The sequence below is a fragment of the Giraffa tippelskirchi genome, chromosome 3, assembly GCF_054371585.1.
Source record: "Giraffa tippelskirchi isolate mGirTip1 chromosome 3, T2T-mGirTip1v1.2.pri, whole genome shotgun sequence".
NCBI classification, from domain to species: domain Eukaryota; kingdom Metazoa; phylum Chordata; class Mammalia; order Artiodactyla; family Giraffidae; genus Giraffa; species Giraffa tippelskirchi.
In genome coordinates, this window is record NC_137277.1 from 48202092 (window position 1) to 48222885 (window position 20794).

The following is a 20794-nucleotide window of genomic DNA, read 5'->3' on the forward strand; positions in this document are numbered from 1 at the left end:
TTCTTACAATAACTCTTTGGGTAGTGTAGGCAGGTTTAATATATGATGAAATTAAGGATCAGAAAGGTCACAAGACTTACCTAAAGTCACCTAAATAGGAAAACTGGAGCCAAAACAACCCTAGATGTAAAGTCCTTCCCAGTGTATCTTAGTGTGACTCGTGAGGGATTAATTGACCTGGAGTGTGGCATTTCTGCATAGCTAAGCGTTGGCTCCAGTCTCAGACTGCCACTGGCTGTACTGCTGGAGCCAGCACTCCAAAGGAGAAATGGTACAAGGGCTTAGATGTCAGACTGCTGCCAGATTGTGCACATCCAGCCTTTACCTCTGCTTCCCCCAAACAGAGCGCCAAGTCTTCCTTGCAACATGGAAGGATATTCCCAATGAAAATGAACTTCAGTTTCAGATTAAGGAATGTCATTTAAATGCTGGTGAGTGATAACTCTAAATTTCATTTTCATCTTAGTATATTCAGTTAGATAGTTTAAAATTCTTTCTTCTCTTTACCTATCTCTTTTTTTCACAGCTACCTATTTCTCGTGAGTAAAGGGTATATTACTTTGCAGACTTCTCATTAAAAACTTGGGATGTTTTGATGTAGGCACTCGATTAGCTACAAGCTGACAGATTTAAGAACTAGAGTGGATCCACATGCCCAATTGTCTAGTAGTTGAACATGGATCAGTCATGATACTTGAACATTCTAAGCATCAGGTAATTGAGTGGCACTTCAAGATATATGCTCTCCCAAGAATTAAAAGGACTGTTTGTCCTCTTACGTCAGCCTTCAGTAGTGACTCTGTGTGAGATTCTTGTTTGGAATCCTATGTTTATTATTAAATAAGACTACAAGTTGATAGTTGATTAAAGCCTAATTGGTGGCCTTTTTCCTTCCTTGTGTCAGCTGTCATATGACGATATGACCTCCTTAATCACCATTAAAAAGTTATAGCCGCCTTAGTAGTTAGTTTAATTATTACACTAGAACTTCAGACTGGGAACCGGAGAGGAGAAACAAGTCCCGCTGGCAGTGCCTGGGGCTTTGTTTCACTGAAGCATCCTCAGGCATGGAAGGGAACCCTAAGCTCTTCAGGGTCTTGCCTTTGTCCTAGTCTCTCTTTGAGGTTAATATAAGGCTTCATGAGTTTGCATGAGAGTGAGCCCTGGTGCTGGCCAGTGCCGCTTCTCTCCATTCCCCATCACTTCCTCCTTCCGCACGCTGCCCTCCCACTGTGGCTAGTGTTGCCCTGGGAGAAAGAGGCAGACAGAAAGGAAAACAACTCACTGGGTTCGCGTTTTGACTTGTTCTTTGAAATACTTTTGCTAAAAAGTTTTTTTGCAGGGAGTGGGTATGCTCTATGACATGTCCATCCTCTGTGTTCCAGACAGATTTTTTTCTTACAGGGCTTCTCCTGAGCCCTTGGAGAGGTGTTTGAGGAAGACAGCCTTCTGTAATGTCCACTGTCATGACAGTTTGTTGATTCTCTTCATGAATACCACACGCCTTCTAGGTTTCTCAGCCTGACTGATTATGTAGCTGTTAAACAAAAGCAGATTTTTGCTGAGTTTAAAAAAAAAAATCATATTTAAATTGAGCTGCTTTTTATGCCATGTTCTAGGTAGGTGGCAGTGTTTGCTCTCTCTCCTGGGCTCACTGGTTAGTTACCATAAGCCTCATTTGATGAGTTGGGAGGTTGGACAGTTTTCCATTTTTTAACCTCTTTTTTCAGGAAACTTCAGCTGCAGAACCCACAGTGGCTAATAGCTAGGACTATAGTCACCCTTGTGTGGTCAGTCCCAGGTCATTTCATATATTACACTCCTGAGAACACTTGTCCCTCAGAAAAGGGTTCTGTGGTCGTAAGATTGGGAAGTACAATGTATGATGTGCCTGTCTTAGAAGTTGCCATTGCAAATGAGCACACTAGAAGCTGAGGCCTCCTGCATTGAGGAAACCACTGTAACTCAGTATCAACTGAATGTTTTCCTTATGGAATTTAAAATCACAAAATGCTTAATACTAATGTCTTACGGAGAACCAGTGTTCCTTGAACATATATGGTCAGGAAAACTCTGGCCTACAGAGAGTAGGGAAAGGCCAGAGTCCTGGGAAAGCAGATTTGGTCTCAGAGGTCTGGTGTGAAGGAGACATGATTTTTCAAAAAAGAAAATGGAAGTTTGGATGATGGAGGGTTTTAGTCTGGCCTGTCAGATTAATAAAGAAAATCCCCCTGCTTCCAGATGGGGGCTCCAAACCTTGGTGTACATTTGTGATCTTGCCAAAGAAAAGGTGTCTGGCCTTTCTCCCAGTGGAGCTATGTCTTCTGATGTAAACAGAAACAGTTTCCCAGAACAAATTCAGTTTCGAACAATTCGGCCGTGGCCTCTTGCCAGTTCCTCCCTGCCTTGGGTGCTCCAAATACCAGTGAATCAGTTCTCCAGTGGCACCCTGCTCTGTGATAGTGCAGCACACGGAGCCCAGGGAGAATTTACAGCCACTTCCTCTTCTCCGGGAGCCCAAGGCCATCCATCATTTCCCACACTGATTCACTGCTAATCTCTTCCAAGACCATTTCTGCAGCTAATCTTTTCTAGCTTTTCCTCTGCCTCCACCCCGAGGTCTGGAGTACCTACCCCGACCTTTACTTTTCCTTCCAGTCTGAGGGCTCAATTAACATGAACGTTTTCAGGTTTAGTGCCTTCTGATTCAACACCCTGGGTTGAGAGCTAAAAATACCTTCTTTCCAGCTGATCTGTCCTAATCACAATAGCACCAACCCTTTAAATAGCTTTTCTGTGCCAGAGTAGACATTTGACAGATGGAGCTGACACTCTGAGGGCTACAGGAAGTCGCAGGCTTCCTGACCAGCCTAGCACTGAGCTTTTACTTCTGCTCTTCCATTTCTTCTAGAGAGGAAAGAAGAAACCCTCTTACTAAGCCTTAATAATTTATCAGTTCTTAATACAAAGGTGTATATGATAGTGTGCTTATGGTTTATCACTAGTGGTGTAAATACTAGAAAATACTGGTTCAGAAAAGGCACCCAGTTGTGTGGGTCTCCTTGCTTCCTAGCACTGGTTATATCTGAGACCACTGTCTTAGGTACGTAAGAAATAGCTGCATCTCCGACCATATCCAGAAAAGAATCTTTTGGGCAAGTGGTCTACAAACCTATTTTTTAAATTAAGTGCTTGTTTTGCTTTGAAAAACTCAGAGACATGTTGCATCTGTCTTTTCTAGTTAGGCTTTCTAATATGGGACAAATATTTTCTTCAGGCACAGGGACTAAGTGAGAGTGAGTTCTTTTTCTTTGTTTGGTCATGGTTCTCCCCATTCCTTGGAACATTGCCAGTCAGCACTTAAATACAATTTGGTTGTTCAAATGATTTTTTTAAAAAAGGTGTTCTTTCCAGCAGGCACAGTGGTTTGCAACTTGCTAATGACTGTGTCCCACAGCTGGGTCCCACCTGCAGGTTCCCCCTTCCCGCTCTCTGAGTACCTTCACTCTTATGGCTACTGGAAGAGGTGCGACCTTAGCTAAAGTAGGAAGATGAAGGAGGGAAGACCACATTCCCATCTTCTAAGATTTTAGGCCTCAGACCCAAAGCCAGATTTGAGGTAGGAGACAAATGAACCCAAAGAAATTACATCTTGATGCATGTGTAACCATATTTGACTGTCTTTTAATAAAAACTTTTGTCCTATAGGGCAGATCTCAGTGTCTTAACATTGCATTCTCATTCTCCAAGTCTCACAGCTATCAGATTGCATCGTATTCCCCAGGAGTTCGGATATGTTTAAAAAACAAACAAACACAAAGAACTGTGGCATTTTATCAAGAAGTGTATCCTAGTCTGGCTCTCTTTACATTGGCTCCCATTGCCATTCTTTTTGTTTTGTTCTGTTTTGTTTTAATTTGGCTGCGCTGCATCTTCATTGCTGTGTGTGGCAAGCAGGAAATACTCTTCATTGCATTGCATGGGCTTCTCCTTGCGGTGGCTTCTCTTGTGGAGCACAGACTCTAGGGCGTGCATGGACTTCAGTATTTGTTGCACATGGGCTCCGTAATTGTGGCGCACAGGCTTAGTTACTTTGCAGCATGTGGAATCCTTCCAGACCAGGGATCGAACCCGTGTTCCCTGCCTTGGCAGGCAGATTCTTATCCACTCTGCCACCAGGGAAGTCCCGTTACCATTCTTAGTAAGTTCACTTAGCAGAGTCTGGTTATCCTACCACCTTCAAGCCCTCTAGCTCAAACCTACAATCTAAGGTTTATAAAAATTGACTCCCGGAGACTTCCCTGGCCATCCAGTGGTTAAGACTCCACGCTTCCAGTGCAGGGGTGTGGATTCAGTCCCTGGTCAGGGATCTCACAGGCCATGTGGTGCAGCCAGAAAAACCGACTCACACATACTTATGTTATAGAACCCTCTTCCCTCCATGCAGTATTCTGATAGAAATCACGATAACAGCCATTCAGTAGGAGCAGAGCCACGTTCCTAACCAGAATGCTTCCAAACACAGTAAAGTTACATCCATTCAACTTGCTTATTCCATCTGGCTGTTGGCCACGTTTTTTAATTCTGGAGTGGGTGAGTGTGTATGTGTGTTTGGGTGCTTCCATTTCTTAGCCTATCATCTCTTTTTTAGCCTATCACCACTTCACTTAGCCTGTCACCTCTTACTTAAAACCATGACATGTCTGTAGGCATCTGGGCCTTGCTGTATATATTGTCTAGAACATGTGCCTGTGCAGCACGATAGAACTTCAACAGAAGATCCTGTCGTGTGTATTTTCTGTTTCCTTGGAAATGGGCAAGAGCCTTGAAACTTGGGAATGGCTTTTACAACTTAAAGCAATCCTCCTCATGTTAAAGATGGTCCTGTCAAAAGATGTAAGCCAAACTCCAGCTGGTGATGTTGCCTAGCAACTCAGTCTGAGCTGCAAGAGCCCTTCATTGTGGGAACCAAGGTGACAGCCAGAACTGCCTGACCCCCCAGAAGGTGATGAAGGTGAGGGAGGCTCCCTCCTCCCTCAGGCTAGTGCGTAATGATCTTGAGATAAATGTTTTGGCTTCTCAAAGAGAACCCATTCTTAACCCATTCTTGAGTTATAACTACTCTGCTTGGTGTTAGTGGAAACTGGAAATAAAAGGAGGGAAATTAAGCCATAACTAAGCGTGATGCAGTTATTTAATGAATGGGCTTTGGTACCTCCTGCCCTGAGCGCTTGCTGGGTTGAATGTGGAAGAAAGACATCAGGGCAAGAATTACCTCCAAAATTAGACCACATCTAAATAGATGGTGATTACACTTACAAACATAGAAAGCAAAATTATGGTTACCAAAGGGGGAAAGGGAAGGAGGAGAGATAAATTAGAAATATGGGATTAACAGATACATCAGTTCAGTTTAGTCACTCAGTCGTGTCCAACTCTTTGCAACCCCATGGGCTGCAGCACGCCAGGCTTCCCTGTCCATCACCAACTCCCGGAGCTTGCTCAAAACTCATGTCCATCGAGTCAGTGATGCCATCCAACCATCTCATCCTCTGTCATCCCCTTGTCCTCCCGCCTTCAATCTTTCCCAGCATCAGGGTCTTTTCCAATGAGTCAACTCTTCCAATCAGGTGGCCACAGTATTGGAGTTTCAGCTTCAGCTCTTCCAGTGAATATTCAGGACTGATCTCCTTTAGGATGGACTGGTTGGATCTCCTTGCAGTCCAAGGGATTCTCAAGAGTCTTCTCCAACACCACAGTTCAAAAACATCAATTCGTTGGTGCTCAGCTTTCTTTATAGCCCAACTCTCACATCCATACATGTGATACATACTACTATATATAAAACAGATAAAAAGCATTTAATGTATAGCACAGGAAGCTATATTCAATATCTTATAATAACCTATCATGGAAAAGAATATAAAAAATATACACACACACACACACACACACACACATATATATTTGTACATATCTGAATCATTTTGCTGAACCCCTAAAACAGTTTTGTAAATCAACTGTACTTTAGATAACTAAACAAACAGATGTGAGATTTTTCTGGCAGATTTTTTTTTTTTTGGCAGCCTAACAGCTTATGGGATTTCAGTTTCCTGACCAGGGATTGAACCTGGGCCACAGCAGTGAAAGCTCCAAATCCTAACCACTAGACCACCAAAGAACTCCCCAGAGAGAGTTGGCTTTGTTTTTTTTTTTTTAATTGAAGTGTAGTTGATTTAAATATTGTGTTAGTTTCTGCTACACAACAAAGTGATTCAGTTGTATGTGTGTATATATATACACACACACGTTTTTGCATTTCTTTCCACAATGGTTTATCACAGGATATTGAGTATAGCTCCCTGTACTATACATTAGGTCCTTGTTGTTTACCCATTCTATACACAATAGTTCGCATCTGCTAACCCAAACCTCCCATTCCATTCCTTCCCCTGCCCACCTCGCCCATGGCAACCACAGGTCTTTTCTCTGTCTGTGAATCTGTTTCTGTTTCATAGATAAGTTCATTTGTGTCATATTTTAGATTCCACATATATGTCACATATGATATAATATGGTATTTATCTTTCTGACTTACTTCACTTAGTATGATAATCTCTAGTTCTGTCTGTGTTGTAGCAAATAGCATTGTTTTGTTCTTTTTTATGGCTGAGTAGTCATTCCATTGTATATGTACCACATCTTCTTTGTCCATTCATCTCTAGATGGACATTTAGGTTGTTTGCCAATCTTGGCTATTGTGGATAGTGCTGCTATGGACATAGGAATGCATATATCTTTTTTAAGTGTAATTTCGTCTGGATATTTGTCCAGAAGTGGGATTGCTGGATCATATGGTAATTCTATTTTTAGTTTTTTGAGGAACCTCCATATTGTTTTCTATAGTGGCTACACCAACTTACATTCCCACCAACAGCGTAGGAGAGTTTTCTTTTCTCCGCATCCTTTCCAGCATTTGTTACTTGTAGACTTAAATAATGGCCATTCTGACTAGTGTGAGGTGGTGCCTCATTGTAGTTTTGATTTGCATTTATCTATTATCACTGTCTATTAGTGATGTTGAGCATCTTTTCATGTGTCTGTTGCCATTTGTATTTCTTTGGGGAAATGTCTTATTGTTTTTTAATGCCTATGGTATTATGCGCATATTGGCATCTCCAACACCTGAGTCAGAGGCTTATTCACAGGTATTGATGGCAGGTACTCATTGTGTCCCAGATACTGTGAGAAGCACAGTGATGAAAAACTATAGGATCCCTGTGCTCAGAGGGTTTACCGTCTAGGAGAATAGAAAGACCATCCATCATAGCAGCCTTCTCCCATAGAGTATGACTGGTTTTTATGTGGGGAGAATTTAGTTCCTGAGTAATTTAATTCTTATTAGAAACGAATGTAATAAACTGTCAACAAAGAAATGGTATTTATCATCTCTGTTCTTAAAGTTTCTCTTTCTCTGATGCTGCAGCTCTCATATTAGCAGCCAGAGAACAAGGAGAAAGAATTGACCTTTAATTCTGAAATGTCATGTCTCTGGTGTTGTATGTAGTCACAAGGAAGACCCCAAACACCAACCTGTTCTTGTCCTGTGTTAGTGACTGCAAAGGCCTCCATTCTAACCAGAAATGGCAGTTGAAGTTACAGGGCCTTGGAATAATCATCTTTGCACAACTTCAGTCTTTCTCAAAAACTTCTGTTGAGGCAGTTTGTTTCGTTATTAATTTGGGGTATGATATTCCCGAGAGGCTTAAAAAATCATTTGCCTGCTTTAAAAAAATAAAAACAAACACCTAAACATTAAGGTTAACAAATTTGATTTGCAGGATTTCTGCAACTGGGCACTTTTCTGATCCTGGCACGTGAGGCCAGAGTGGCTCGTGGTCGAGTAGTAGTGACTTGGGAAGTATTACTGTAGATTCAGTTGTCAGTCTTTGTATCCCTATGGATCTGGGACCAACATTCCAGAAGTGAATCCCAACATGGCAGTCACCCATTCACCCATTTCTGTCTCTGTCCACTACAGTGCATTTTTACCTGTCTAGCTCCTAGTAATAGTTTGAGGGTACCAATGGCTTAGACCCACCATAATCTCCACAGATAGTTCTTAAACACTGATGCTTAGTCGCACCTTATTCCGTTTACTGGCCTGGAATGTGATGCATAGGCACTTGAAGAACTTCCTCACACTTTGCTCTTGTGGAAGAAGGGCTTTCTGAAATGTGCACATATGCATGTGACGGTGCTTATCAGGGGCTTAATTGAGCACACATGGCTCATGGCATCCTTGTTGGATATTTTAACTGAAGGTGTTGCATTTTGAATCTGTGTTTCTAGACACTGTTTCCAGCAAGTTGCAAAACAACAATGTTTATACTATTGCCAAGAGGAATGTGGAAGGGCAGGACATGCTGTACCAATCCCTGAAGCTCACTAACGGCATTTGGATTTTGGCCGAGCTACGTATCCAGCCAGGAAACCCCAATTACACGGTAAGGCCTTTTTCAGAATGGGTGAGATGGGTTCACGGAGGGAGGTAAGAGCCCTTTAATTTTTTTCTTAGCATTTTTTAATTTGCCAGGAAAGACCTGGTGGAGTTGCTTCACTCCCCAGATATCCAAAACAAGCAGTCAAAGTCCCCAGTTGCATTCTTTGAAGACCTTGTTCAGCCCCCATTCACCAGGAAGGGGCCTCTGGTGACAGGAGTACCTCAGACTCCTCCAGGTATATACAGAGCTGCTTACAGAACCTGCAACTTCATCAGTATTGGTTAATGCTCATCTAGCATATCTGTCGGAGGAGGCAGTGGCACCCCACTCCAGTACTCTTGCCTGGAAAATCCCATGGGCGGAGGAGCCTGGTAGGCTACAGTCCATGGGGTTGCTAAGAGTCGGACACGACTGAGCGACTTCACTTTCACTTTTCCCTTTCATGCACTGGAGAAGGAAATGGCGACACACTCCAGTGTTCCTGCCTGGAGAATCCTAGGGACGGCGGAGCCTGGTGGGCTGCCGTCTGTGGGGTCGCACAGAGTCGGACACGACTGAAGCGACTTAGCAGCAGCAGCATATCTGTGCATGTGGTACTATAACAGACCGCTAAGAGAATTGTTTTCATAGCTCATTTCAAGCTCATTCCTGCTTTTGGACATAAGGATGTCAAAATCCCTGTACATATGAGCCTCTTTAGTGATGTTGTATGTCCTAAATGCTTGTTGAAAAATTAAGGCAAAATGGGACACACCTTTTATAGCCTGAAAGGGAACTTTAGAAAACTTCTTCAGTGCCATGCTGGACTAAAATTGAAATCCTGGCCTTATTTTTAGGGGAGGAGCCAGTTGCTTTGTTAAGCAGCACAGCCATAATACCCTAGGCACTGGCCGTTTGTTTACTGTTGTAAAAGACTATCTCCCAGTAAGTGCTGCTTGTCATCTGCATTTTGTAAAGTATAAGAAAACCCTTGGGATAGGGGAAATATCATATTCTTCTGTTATGTTCAAGGCTTTTGTACACTGTTTTGAATGAAGGGAAAGGAAGGGGATGAGAAAAATAAGGTTCAATAATTGAGTAACTGATAAAGCTTTATATTCAGTAGATTAAGTGAGCTTTTTAACCATGTAGCCAAGAAAAGTGTGTGACTCCATTCCTCAATTTTAAGGCAAGCCTGTGTTCATTAGCATACATCAAGGAAGTAGTACCACCCTGAACTGAAAATTCTTGGTTTCCCCTTGAAGGAAGCTGGACAAGCATGTGTGTGTGTGAGTGATACTACGTCCCTTCTAACTAGATTTTTTTGCCTAAGCATTTGTGAGCTGAGAAACTTCAGGCTTCTCCCATAAACTGTACACTCCTCCCACCCACCTCCTCTGCTGCCAGTCCTTTGTCTTTTTTTGTAAGAAACTATCCTGTCATTTTCCTTGAGTTCCCCAAGAAAGGGAAAGCCCTGTCTGCTTTTCTGGAGGGACAGGTTTTTACTGTAAAATCAGGTCTTGTAAAATAATTCCATTTACTTCCCTAGAAATTTTCTCAAAGTATGTGTATTTGTGTGTGTGTGTTTTGTTTTTTATCATTCATTATTTTATTGTTTGCAGTATTCCATCTCAGCTAGATTAGAGTAGCATGATTACCCCTAGATTGCAGATAAGGAAACCAAGGTTCAGAATGATTAATAACTTGTTCAAGATCACAGAAGTTGTTAGTAGGTAATTTGTGCTTAGAATTCAGATATCTAAACACTTCCTAACTGTATTCATTAAGGATAGTGAGAATTTTGAGAAAGACCTCTTAGTAACATAGTTTATTTAAAATGTTTAAAAGCTTTTTATTGGGAACTAATTTAAGACTCACATAAAGTTTTAAAAATCGTACATAGAGTTATCATATATCTTTCACCGAGTTTTCCTCATTGAGAATATCTTATACCCATAGTACAGTTCACCAGTTTTTACGTCATTATTTTTATTTTATTTGGTTAAGGAGTGTACAGTACTATGAAATCTTACCACATTTGTGATAATCACCACCACAATCAGGAACAGAACTGTTCTGTCACCACAAAAAAACTCCTCACTATCTCTTTATAGTTAGAGACTCACCCCAGGCCTAACCCATGGGAATCACTATATGTTTGTTTCCCATTACTATAATTTTGTCATTTTGAGAGGGTTCTATAAATTCAGTTCCTATCCTCTTGAGACTTTTTTCCCCACTTAGCATAATATCCTTGACATCTGTCTTAAGTCATTGCATGTATTAATAATTTGTTGTGTGTTTGGTTTTTTTTTTGATGACCGAGTAGTAGTACATTGCATGATAAATCACTTCCTTCATCCCCTTACTGTATGTCATTAAGGTTTGTTTATCCCAGGGGGAAGAGCCCTCATAATCTCTTAAGTAGCTCTGTCTCACCTGGAAGGATAACTTGTCCCAGGTGAAGAAGTATGTGTTCCAGGCCATAAACCTGAAGTAGATGTTTAAGTCCTTGGCTTATTACCTAGGCAAGGGAGGTGAGTCTAGGTGGGTGGCATTCCTCAGTGGTTGGTGTTAAAGATGTGACACGTAAGTAGGTTAGTGCTTCGAAAGTTAAAATCCTGGAAAGACCTCTTTTCCCATATAAAATGAGACCAGAGTCCTAAATCAGATTTTTTAGCTTCTTTTTTTCTTTATGTACATTTCCTTCTTGCTTTCTTTAGGAATTAGCAAAAAAAAAAAAATTTTTTTTAAATGTGTTCCAGCTTGTCTTTTTTTTTTTTTTTTGGTATTCCAGCTTGTCTTAGCTGTACTTGTTGGAATGCAAGGAATAGATTTAACCCTAAACTTAACCTATTGTTAAAGGCTGGGGTGTCTGGGGAAGGGAGGTGATACAACAGTCCAGAGAAAGAGATTCTTCCTCCTCTTCCTTACCCTCCCTCCCCTCCCTCTCCTTCCCCCTCCAAAGAGCAGCTAAAACTGTTTGGGTCTAGACTCCTGCCAGTGCCCACCTTGGGCTTTTTTTGAGGAAGACAACATTCCTTTACCACTAGTGAACCAAAAGTGGATCTCCAACTGGTTGGAAGTTCCAATACTGCTACAAAGAGGTGAAAAAATACAGAGCTGTATTTGGGGGAGGAGGAACTACCCCCTCTTTAGTCTGGGAGTTAAGTCCCTTAGGCTGTTCTTACTCTTTTTAGCTTCCTCTCCTCCTCCTCTTCTGAACCCACGTACTTTCCCACGAGAACTGTCTACAACACTGACAGTGGAGAGGCTGGAGGAGGAGCAGAAAGTCAGGGAAAGGCCTAGAGCTGCAACTCAGACCAAAGTAGGGAGCTGTTTTCTATTTATATTTGTATTCTAAAATTAGTTATACATTTTGTTTTATGTGTATCAGAATTGTCTTCCTGATGGATGTCAAGCAGCAGTTCTGGAAATGCCTTAGAGAATACATATTAAAGCTATAAATTTTAAATAGAACTTCTTTTGATGTTCTTTTTGTTTGGCTTGGTTTTGCATTTTTAAAATCTCACTCAGTTCTGAGGATGTGCATTTTCTCAAGAAGTTTGGGGTTGACCAATCATCTTCCTGACGTTTTTGCCAAAAATATTCTCACCTCTTTGAACTTGGTTAAATCGTTTAATCTCTAATAAGAGAATAAAAAGGTAAGATAATGTAAAATCTTAACGGTGATACATCGTTAAAGACAACTTTTGTTCATCTACTTTAATAAACGAGCAATGATGTCAGTAATACAAAAAACGGATTAAATTTTCTGGTTCTAAATGCAATTTGTCTGCTTCTTCTATTAACATTATTGTGAATCTGGTGAATTTGCCTAATCTGGTACAATTCAAGAGTCCAAATCTAGGTTTAAATTTTGCGATTGTTGACCCACAAAGTGAAAATCTCAGTGTTCAGCATTGAAATCTTTTTAATATTTTAATTTGGTAATTGTTAGACTAGACAAAAAGATGGTAATAGACAAGTGGAGTGGTATGAGAAGTATCTGACCAGCCTGAATAAGAGGCAGAAGCTGAAAGATAACACTGTTGGTATAAATGGTACAGTTACACTCAGTAAATGACTCTTTAGTGTTAGCTACTGTTCGTCGCTCAGTCATGCCAACTCTTTGCGACCCCATGGACTGCAGCCCACCAGATTCCTCTGTCCATGGGATTTTCCAGGCAAATGATACTGGAGTGGGTTGCCATTTCCTTCTCCAGGGGATCTTCCTGACCCAGAGATCGAACCCAGGTCTCCTGCACTGCAGGCAGATTCTTAAGCATCTGAGCTACGAGGGAAGCCCATGTTGGTTCTTATCTTCATTCCTTAGCAGTGTATTCTCTCTTCCATATAATACAGTGGAGAAGGCAGTAGCACCCCACTCCAGTACTCTTGCCTGGAAAATCCCATGGACAGAGGAGCCTGGTAGGCTGTGGTCCATGGGGTCGCACAGAGTCGGACACGACTGAAGTGACTTAGCAGCATATAATACAGGGAAGAATAGTTCCTTGGAGCTATCTAGCTCCTGCTTTTATTTTACTTGGTTATCCATCCTCCTGAATTGGGACTGAGATAACCATCCTTGTCAAGACAGAAACTGGAACAGAGATGAAATGACCACCAAGTTAAGGGTTGTAGCCCTTCCCTTTTCACTTGGTTATAGTCCCTGTGACTCTTAGCAAAGCAGGACAGCATCTGTCCCCTGCAGTGTTTCCTGTGGATTATTCCTCACTTTGCAGACCCACGTAGAATGTGGGTGGGAACACAGCACAGCTTGACCCTAATTAAACTGAAATTCTAAAACCCACAGAACCTCCTATCAGCAGGGTCTCTTTGTTTGGCTGCTCAATGATAGAAGCCCTTCTCCCTTGTATCAGAAAAAGCCTTCCTTGAACTGAGTACTTGGATACCTTTTGAGTGAATGCCAGCCTCTGTGCTAATAATCTTCCTTCTCGTTTTCCTCCACACAGCTGTCGCTGAAGTGTAGAGCTCCTGAGGTCTCCCAGTACATCTATCAGGTCTACGACAGCATTTTGAAAAACTAATAGACTGGCCCGGTGCCTTCCAGCCACCCTGTGATCGGTACAGGCCAAGAACTCTTTAACTGGAAGAAATTGTTATCGCCATGTAGAATCTGAACCTGAACACACCAAGGCTACCCGCCAGGGTAGTGACTAGTCTAACCTGTACTAATGTTAGCCTGTTGGATAGTTTTAGCTTCCTGTGACCGCCTGTAACCACTGCTTCAATCATTTCCCACCTCGTGCCACCCGCTGCTCTCTGTCCTTACTTGTGGGCTTCTCCGTGCTGTCCTTACAGTGGCTGCAGTTTTGAGTGTAGTTTGATATTTTGTAATCGAGAGCTCGTTTCACAAGCAGAAAAAGACAACAAAAAAATATTAAAGCAAGGAAAAGTGTCACTGAAACGTAAACTGCACTTTATTGTTTTATATTTTTGTACATATGAGAAATTGAGGGAATAGTGTGTAACTGAGAGAAGTGTTAAGACAACCGCACAGTCCTAGAGGGAAGAGACACAGTTTCTTGCCACCCTGTGGCAGCCTTGTTCCTGACCACTTTCTTTTCTCTCCAAGCTCCTTTTCTTGTGATTCCTCCTGCCCGGTATTCTCATCTCCTTTGATGCGCTGCAGCTAGGAATAGTGGTCTTCCTTGGATGGTGCTGGAGGGTGTAGGAAATGGGGCCTGACGGCACCTAGGCTAAGAAGGAGAACTTCCTATAGTCCTTTCCTGAGGTCGAATCTGTGAATAACACTGATGAGAGAATTTCAGGAATCAAAATGCCCTTCCCTCATTTCCCACTCTGGATTTAATTTAATCTCAGGTCCAATCCACATCTGAAATCTTGGTTTTAGAGTTGAAACAGACTTACTTGAAATGATAACTCATCTAACCTTTTTTTCTAAAAAGGAAAAAGGTAAAAGACAAACAGGATGTTACCACCTGAGGACTGTTGACTGTCCGGTAGCAGAGGTGGGGGTCTGGGTCTCTGAATCCCCGTCAGTGTTGTTCTCACCGCAGGACCCTCTCGTTGACTTTCTTTCCTCGATGCCTTTCTCTTACCTTTCTGGTGCCTGCTTCTTTATGGCTCTCCTCACACTCCACACAGATTCTGGCACTCCGTTCTTTGGCATCCGGTGGCAGCAGAGTCTCTGTCCAGGGACTTGAAGGTAAACCCTGATGCCAGAATGGAGGACCCTCAGTGCCGGAGGCCAGCAGGGTGGGTGTGGGGAGGAAGTGAGCTTCTGGTGCCACACAGTCATCCTTCGGCTCTCTGATCCACTTGGCACTTGTGTTGCTTAGGCTCCCAGGCAGTTGAGATCACCTCAGAGGGCCAAGCTGTCCTTTTCATCTCTCAAAAGATCGGGAAACGTGAGAACTCCTGCCCCACCAGACACATTGGCTGTGGTCTGTCTAGAGTGCTGAGCCTGGAACACCAGTCTGTCCAGCAGGGTTCTCTGTTTCACCTGTGGGCACTGCTGCTGCCCGGCACCAGGGATTCAGGGTCCATGACTGAGACTGCTTCTCAGATGCCCCCACTCTCATCAGAGGCGCCTGGGTCCAAGACCTCATGTGGGACTTGGACCTGAAAGTGAGTCCAAGAGGCGGAACCCTAGAAAACAGCAGAAACTTCCCTGCAACCGTGTTGCAAGTGAAATGACCCTGACTCATACGACTTGGAAAGTTACGGGGAGAAGGTCCCCCAAAGCAGTTTCTTAAGCCTTGACACTCTCCACGAGAAGAATTCCTGGGGTGAGGGAAAGGAACCCCTCAGGCATGTGAAGAACAGGAAGTGGCACAGGATGGTGGGTGCCAGGTGGGGTAGAAAAGCAGGTGGGTGAAGCTCTGTGGTCGGGAGACTGCTCGTAGAGTCGGTGCGATGCAAACAGTGAAGAAGGTCCCCACTCCAAACGCAGTGTTCTCGCCTCAAAGCAGACTGCAGTTCCAGGCGGCAGAGCTTGTGGCGGGGTAAGCAGACGAGACAGTGTGGTGCTGAGACATGTCCCTCCGCCCCCGAAACCCGGCTCCTCTGGGCCTCCCCGGCAGTCATGGGCAACAACAGCTGCACTTCTCAGCTGACCTGGCCGGTCTGCCAGCCCTCGGCTCCCTGGAGAGGCTCCCTCCTGGTTTGCCCCTGAGCAGCTGGGGAGGGATTCTGCTTCACGAGGACCCCTCTCCTGAAGAGACGGAGCCTGTCGCCTCCACCACAGTGTCCCTTGGGACCCATTTCGGGCTCGGCCTAATGGGGGATGAGCGGAGGTTGCCCTGCAGTCCCCTGTCCGCCGCTGCAGCCTGTCTCTGTAACGTCAGCAGGCGTCTCACAAAGGGCACGGCAAGCGCACACACACCCAGAACTCTTGCTGGTCAGAGATTCCCTGAGTGTCTGTCCTCGCCCGAGCCTGTTTCATGTGTCTGCGTTGCGAACCTTGGGACTGGAGAGAAGGGGGAGGGGGGTAAGTGTTGCCCTAAGAAAACTTATCATTCTTTTGTTGTTGGGATCTGTTCTGGGGGAGGGTGGGGGGCAGGGGAAGCTTGACTTTGTCTTCATCAATAAACTCTCATTTACACAAAATGAAGTTTGTGCTGTGTACTTTGTTCCCAGAACTGACACTCAAGGACAGAACACAGCGGGCCAGGGAAAGGATGGGGTATTAATAACCATGCTATTAGAACTTGCCTTTTGGCTGCCCAGCCCTCCCGGGGGTTTAGCCAGATGAAATGTGGAGATGGACCTGAGGAAGAATCACACGCCTCAGAGGCTCCTGTCTCCCCGGCCCCCGCTGCCGTCACCACCACCATCACCACTCAGGCATCTCGCCGCAGGCAGTGCTCGGAGGAGCCAGTCCATCTTCCCTGGCAGGTCCCCTCCTAGGACCCAAGCAGATGGGCCAGGGGCAGCCAGCCAGCCAGGCACAGGGGCAGAAGGAGCCCAGCGGAGCTTCTCGCCAGTATCTTACCCAGGACGTTTGACTAATCCATTTATAAAAAGCGTCTCAGATCTGCACTGGGGGCCTGCATGTTCCCAAGTGGATAGAATTAATGCTGCTTTCAATCAAGCTTCCCAAGGAGTTCAGATCTAATCACCTGCATTTGTGTGGCTGAGGACACGTGAGCCAGGTGTGGTCAGGCTGGAGGCCCTGGCCCTGGTTCTGATGAGTGGACAGCCTCTGAAGTCTCCCATAGCCTGGTGTGGGGGAGTGAGGCTGAGGGGTCCTGTGCCCAGATGGGACCTCTCAGTCATCAGTGAGCCTCAGTCACCAGTGTAGGCAAGGTGCACAGGGCTCCGCACAGTAACTGCTTCTATTACATGGATGTTGGCAGCTAGGAACTCTTGGGTTGTCGCCACATGCTGGCTACAGTTAGCCCGAGTTCTAACTGGAATAACTCTGGCAGGGAAGTGGAGTCAGGGTGGTCTTTGTGGAGGTTCAGAGTCAGAGATAAGAAGAGGGATAGGCCTTACTGAGATCTGATTGGATTCACCAGCTAAGAATGTCAGTTTTGGCCAAGAAAATTCTTAGGGCAGAAGCTCTTAACTCTTGGGTGCAGATTGATCACACACCAGAGCTTTCATGAAAGGCTGACAATTGTTAGCCAGTTGGGTAGGGCCTGGGGCAACCTGCATTTCAAAAAATTCCCCAGATATTTCTAAAAGTGCAGGGTTGAGACTCCCTGCCAGAGAAAGACACCTGTTTGCCTACTGCCTCTTCTGGAGTAATGGCATTCTTGTGGCAGCTGAAAAATGGCAAAGCACTCTGATGCACAAGATGCCTGCCTGTCCCGTGAATTAAGAGTGTTATCCCCATTTTTCAGGTGAGAAGGAAGTAAAGCCATATCTGACTCCCTCTGTCTTTATTGCTTCACTGCAGCTTCCCTTCATCCCACTCCTCTGAGCCACCAGGCCAAGGGCCAGCCTTGCTAAGCCCCTACGTCCCAGTGTGGTTCAGTCTCCAGAAGCAGGGCACACTGGCCAGAGACCACCTGAGATCACCTGAGGTCCTCCTCCTCCCACCAAATGCCAAGTTAGGAAACACAGCTCTCAGGTGCATTGTTCCTGAGGCCACAGAAGAGCTGAGGACTCCAGGTTGGAGCCTTCCTACTCCCACCCCAGGGACTGATGCTTTTTCTGGTTTTGCTTGGACCCAGATTTCTTTTCCCTGCCACCCCCAGCTCCAGGAGGCAAGAGAGCCTGTTTATTTTAATACCTGTTGTGGCACTAGGGGAAGATCACACCTCCCCCGTTGTTACCCATTTCTATCTCCTGAACACTAATCCTAGAATCCCCACCAGCCCCCAGACATGTTATTAGCCACAAGGATGTTTCTTGAAAAGTTTCCGAGTTGGCTCCAAACTTGCTATCTCAGTTTCTCATTTAGCTTTTGCCCTGCCATTCTTAATGCTGCCAACCAGGGGAAGGCTAATTTAGGGATTGTTTAGACCTAGATGGACTTAATTTCCAAAAGTATCCTTTTGAGACAGGACTGCCCCAACACTGGGGCTGAGAGAACTCCACTCCACTCCCCACCTTCTCCCACTGGGTAGGTGTTAAGAGGAGAGTGTTCAAGTCTAGCCTCTGGCTTCCCCTCCCTTGATTCATTCACTCTCCACTTACGGTTAAAGGCCCCAGGATCTGGCCAGACAGCCTCTGAAAGCCAGTGGGATCCTCGGCTCTGAGGGAGCAAGGGCGAAGTCCCAGGTTCAGGTCTTTGTCCTCTGGGCTTCAGATGCTGTAGGTGGATTCACACGTCCCATCCCTTGGAGTCTTAGGTTTGCACTTCAGGCGTCTTCAGCTGAACCGGAGCCACAGACTATGGACAGAGCCTCTTGGGTTTTTTTCACCAAGGTAATCCTAACCATAGAGAAGAGTGAACAGGCTCCTAGGGACGTACAATCCTTAGCCCAAAGTGACTCAGTGAACCAAAATGGCTTAACCTACCAAATCTTAAATTCAGGCAAACTTTGCGTTTTATATTAATTGAATGGGTTTGGATTTAAGATATAATGCTTTAGGCACTTCTCTGGCCATTCAGTGATTAAGACTCCATGATCCCACTGCATGGGGCACGGGTTCAATTCCTAGACAGGGAACTAAGATCTTGCCTGCTGTGTGGTAAAAAAAAAATTAAACTCTCTCTCTCTCTCTCTCTCTATATATATATATATATGTATATATGTTGTTTAGTCACTCAGTCTGTTGTTTAGTCACTCAGTCATGTCTTGACTCTGCAACCCCACGGACTAGCACACCAAGCCTCCCTGTCCATCACCAACTCCCGGAGCTTGCTCAAATTCATGCATCTAGTCGCTAGTGCCATCCGACCATCTTGCCCTCTGTCGTCCCCTTCTACTTCTGCCTTCAATCTTTCCCAGCATCAGGATCTTTTTCCAATGAGTCATCTCTTCGCATCAGGTGGCCAAAGTGTTGGAGCTTCAGCTTCAGCATCAGTCCTTCTAATGAATATTCAAGATTGATTTCTTTTAGGATTGACTGGTTTGATCTCCTTGCAGTTCAAGGGACTCTCAAGAGTCTTCTCCAACACTGCAGATCAGAAGCATCAATTCTTTGGCGCTCAGCTTTCATATCAGTTCAGTTCAGTTGCTCAGTCGTGTCCAACTCTGCGACCCCATTAACCACAGCACGCCAGGCCTCCCTGTCCATCACCACCTCCCAGAGTTTACCCAAACTCATGTCCATTGAGTCGGTGATGCCTTCTAACCATCTCATCCTCTGTCGTCCCCTTCTCCTCCTGCCTTCAATCTTTCCCAACATCAGGGTCTTTTCCAATGAGTCAGCTCTTTGTATCAGGTGACCAAAGTATTAGAGTTTCGGCTTCAGCATCAGTCCTTCCAATGAATATTCAGGACTGATTTCCTTTAGGATGGACTGGTTGGATCTCCTTGCAGTCCAAGGGACTCTCAAGAGTCTTCTCCAACACCACAGTTCAAAAGCATCAATTCTTCAGTGCTCAACTTTCTTTATTGTCCCATTCTCACATCCATACATGACTACTGGAAAAACCATAGCCTTAACTAGACAGATCTTTGTTGGCAAAGTAATGTCTCTGCTTTTTAATATTGCTGTCTAGATTGGTCATAACTTTTCTTCCAAGGAGTAAGCATCTTTTAATTTCATGGCTGTAGTCACCATGTGCAGTGATTTTGGAGCCCCCCAAAATAAAATCTGCCACTGTTTCCACTGTTTCTCCATCTATTTGCCATGAAGTGATGGGACTAGATGCTATGATCTTAGTTTTCTGAATGTTGAGCTTTAACTTTTTCACTCTCCTCTTTCACTTTCATCAAGAGGCTCTTTAGTTCTTCACTTTCTGCCATAAAGGTGGTGTCATCTGCATATCTGAGGTGATTGATATTTCTCCAAGCAATCTTGATTCCAGCTTTCATATAAAGCAATCTATATATTGTTTTAAATGACTTATCACTGCAAGCCAGTGTGAGGCCTCGTAATGAACCTGTGGCTCTGTGTTCCCCTAGTGGAGTTAAGTTGAGCATTCTGAGAAGCCTGGCTGCACAATGTGTGTGAGCATTGCACGATTTTTTGTTTCTACGTTCCCTTGGGCTGAAACAGAACTAGAATGGACTTGGGGGAACAGACAAATTCTGAGATCCTTGGGCAGAGTAAGGATGAAATATTTTCAGAAATGGTGGGGGGACTGGTAGTGCCCTGGACGATTTAATCAAATCAAGAGTCTATTGGTTGATCCCATTGCAATCCCATAGGGCCAGTAAACCTGATGTCACCAGAACAAAAGTGGCACTGGAGGAGGGGGTCCATGCTCTTCTTGCCCCTGAATTTGCTTCTAGCTGCTGCCCTGACCCCTCTCAAAACCCTACCCCAGCACCTGGGAGTTATCCCAGCATAAATAGAAATGCTTTCCCAGGGGGTTGTTCAGCCTCCCCTCTGAATGGCTGTGTCTATAAAACAAAAGAAAAAAGGTCACACAGTGAGACTCCACGCCAGGCACTGCATTGTGGACTCTACACACTGCAGGCTTATGTGTGCCTTGGGGACAACTCCACTTTATAAATAAGGCATAGAGTTTGGAGAGGTCAAGTAATTTGCTTTCAGTCACAGAGTAAATGGTAGGGCCAGAATCTAAATCCAGATCTGCTTGAACTGAAGCCCAGGCTTGTAACCACTGTGCTCTCTGTCTGGACAGGAAGAGGAAGGGCAGCAATAGGGAGGGTGCTCAGCACTCAGGGTGGAGGAAGCTGGGGGAAGCTGGGGCCCATGTGCATACCAGCAAGTATAGAAAGTCACACAGTGGGAGA

General features: G+C 44.5%; 1 protein-coding gene across 20 annotated transcripts in view; it reads left to right on the top strand.

The window, feature by feature from the left end:
- AP2B1 (adaptor related protein complex 2 subunit beta 1) overlaps window positions 1-13920 on the top strand; it is a 116157-nt gene extending 102237 nt beyond the window's left edge. For 18 of the 20 annotated variants that reach the window (XM_081584450.1, XM_081584458.1, XM_081584455.1 and 15 more), the window contains 3 exons: window positions 345-431; window positions 8353-8507; window positions 13460-13920. In XM_081584450.1, the coding sequence (XP_081440576.1) occupies window positions 345-431; window positions 8353-8507; window positions 13460-13534 (317 nt within the window). In that variant the 3' untranslated portion in view covers window positions 13535-13920. Of the gene's footprint in view, window positions 1-344; window positions 540-8324; window positions 8508-13459 lie in introns of all 20 variants that reach the window. The other 2 variants (XR_014080632.1, XR_014080631.1) reach the window with 2 other exon arrangements.
- The last annotated feature ends 6874 nt before the right edge of the window (window positions 13921-20794 follow it).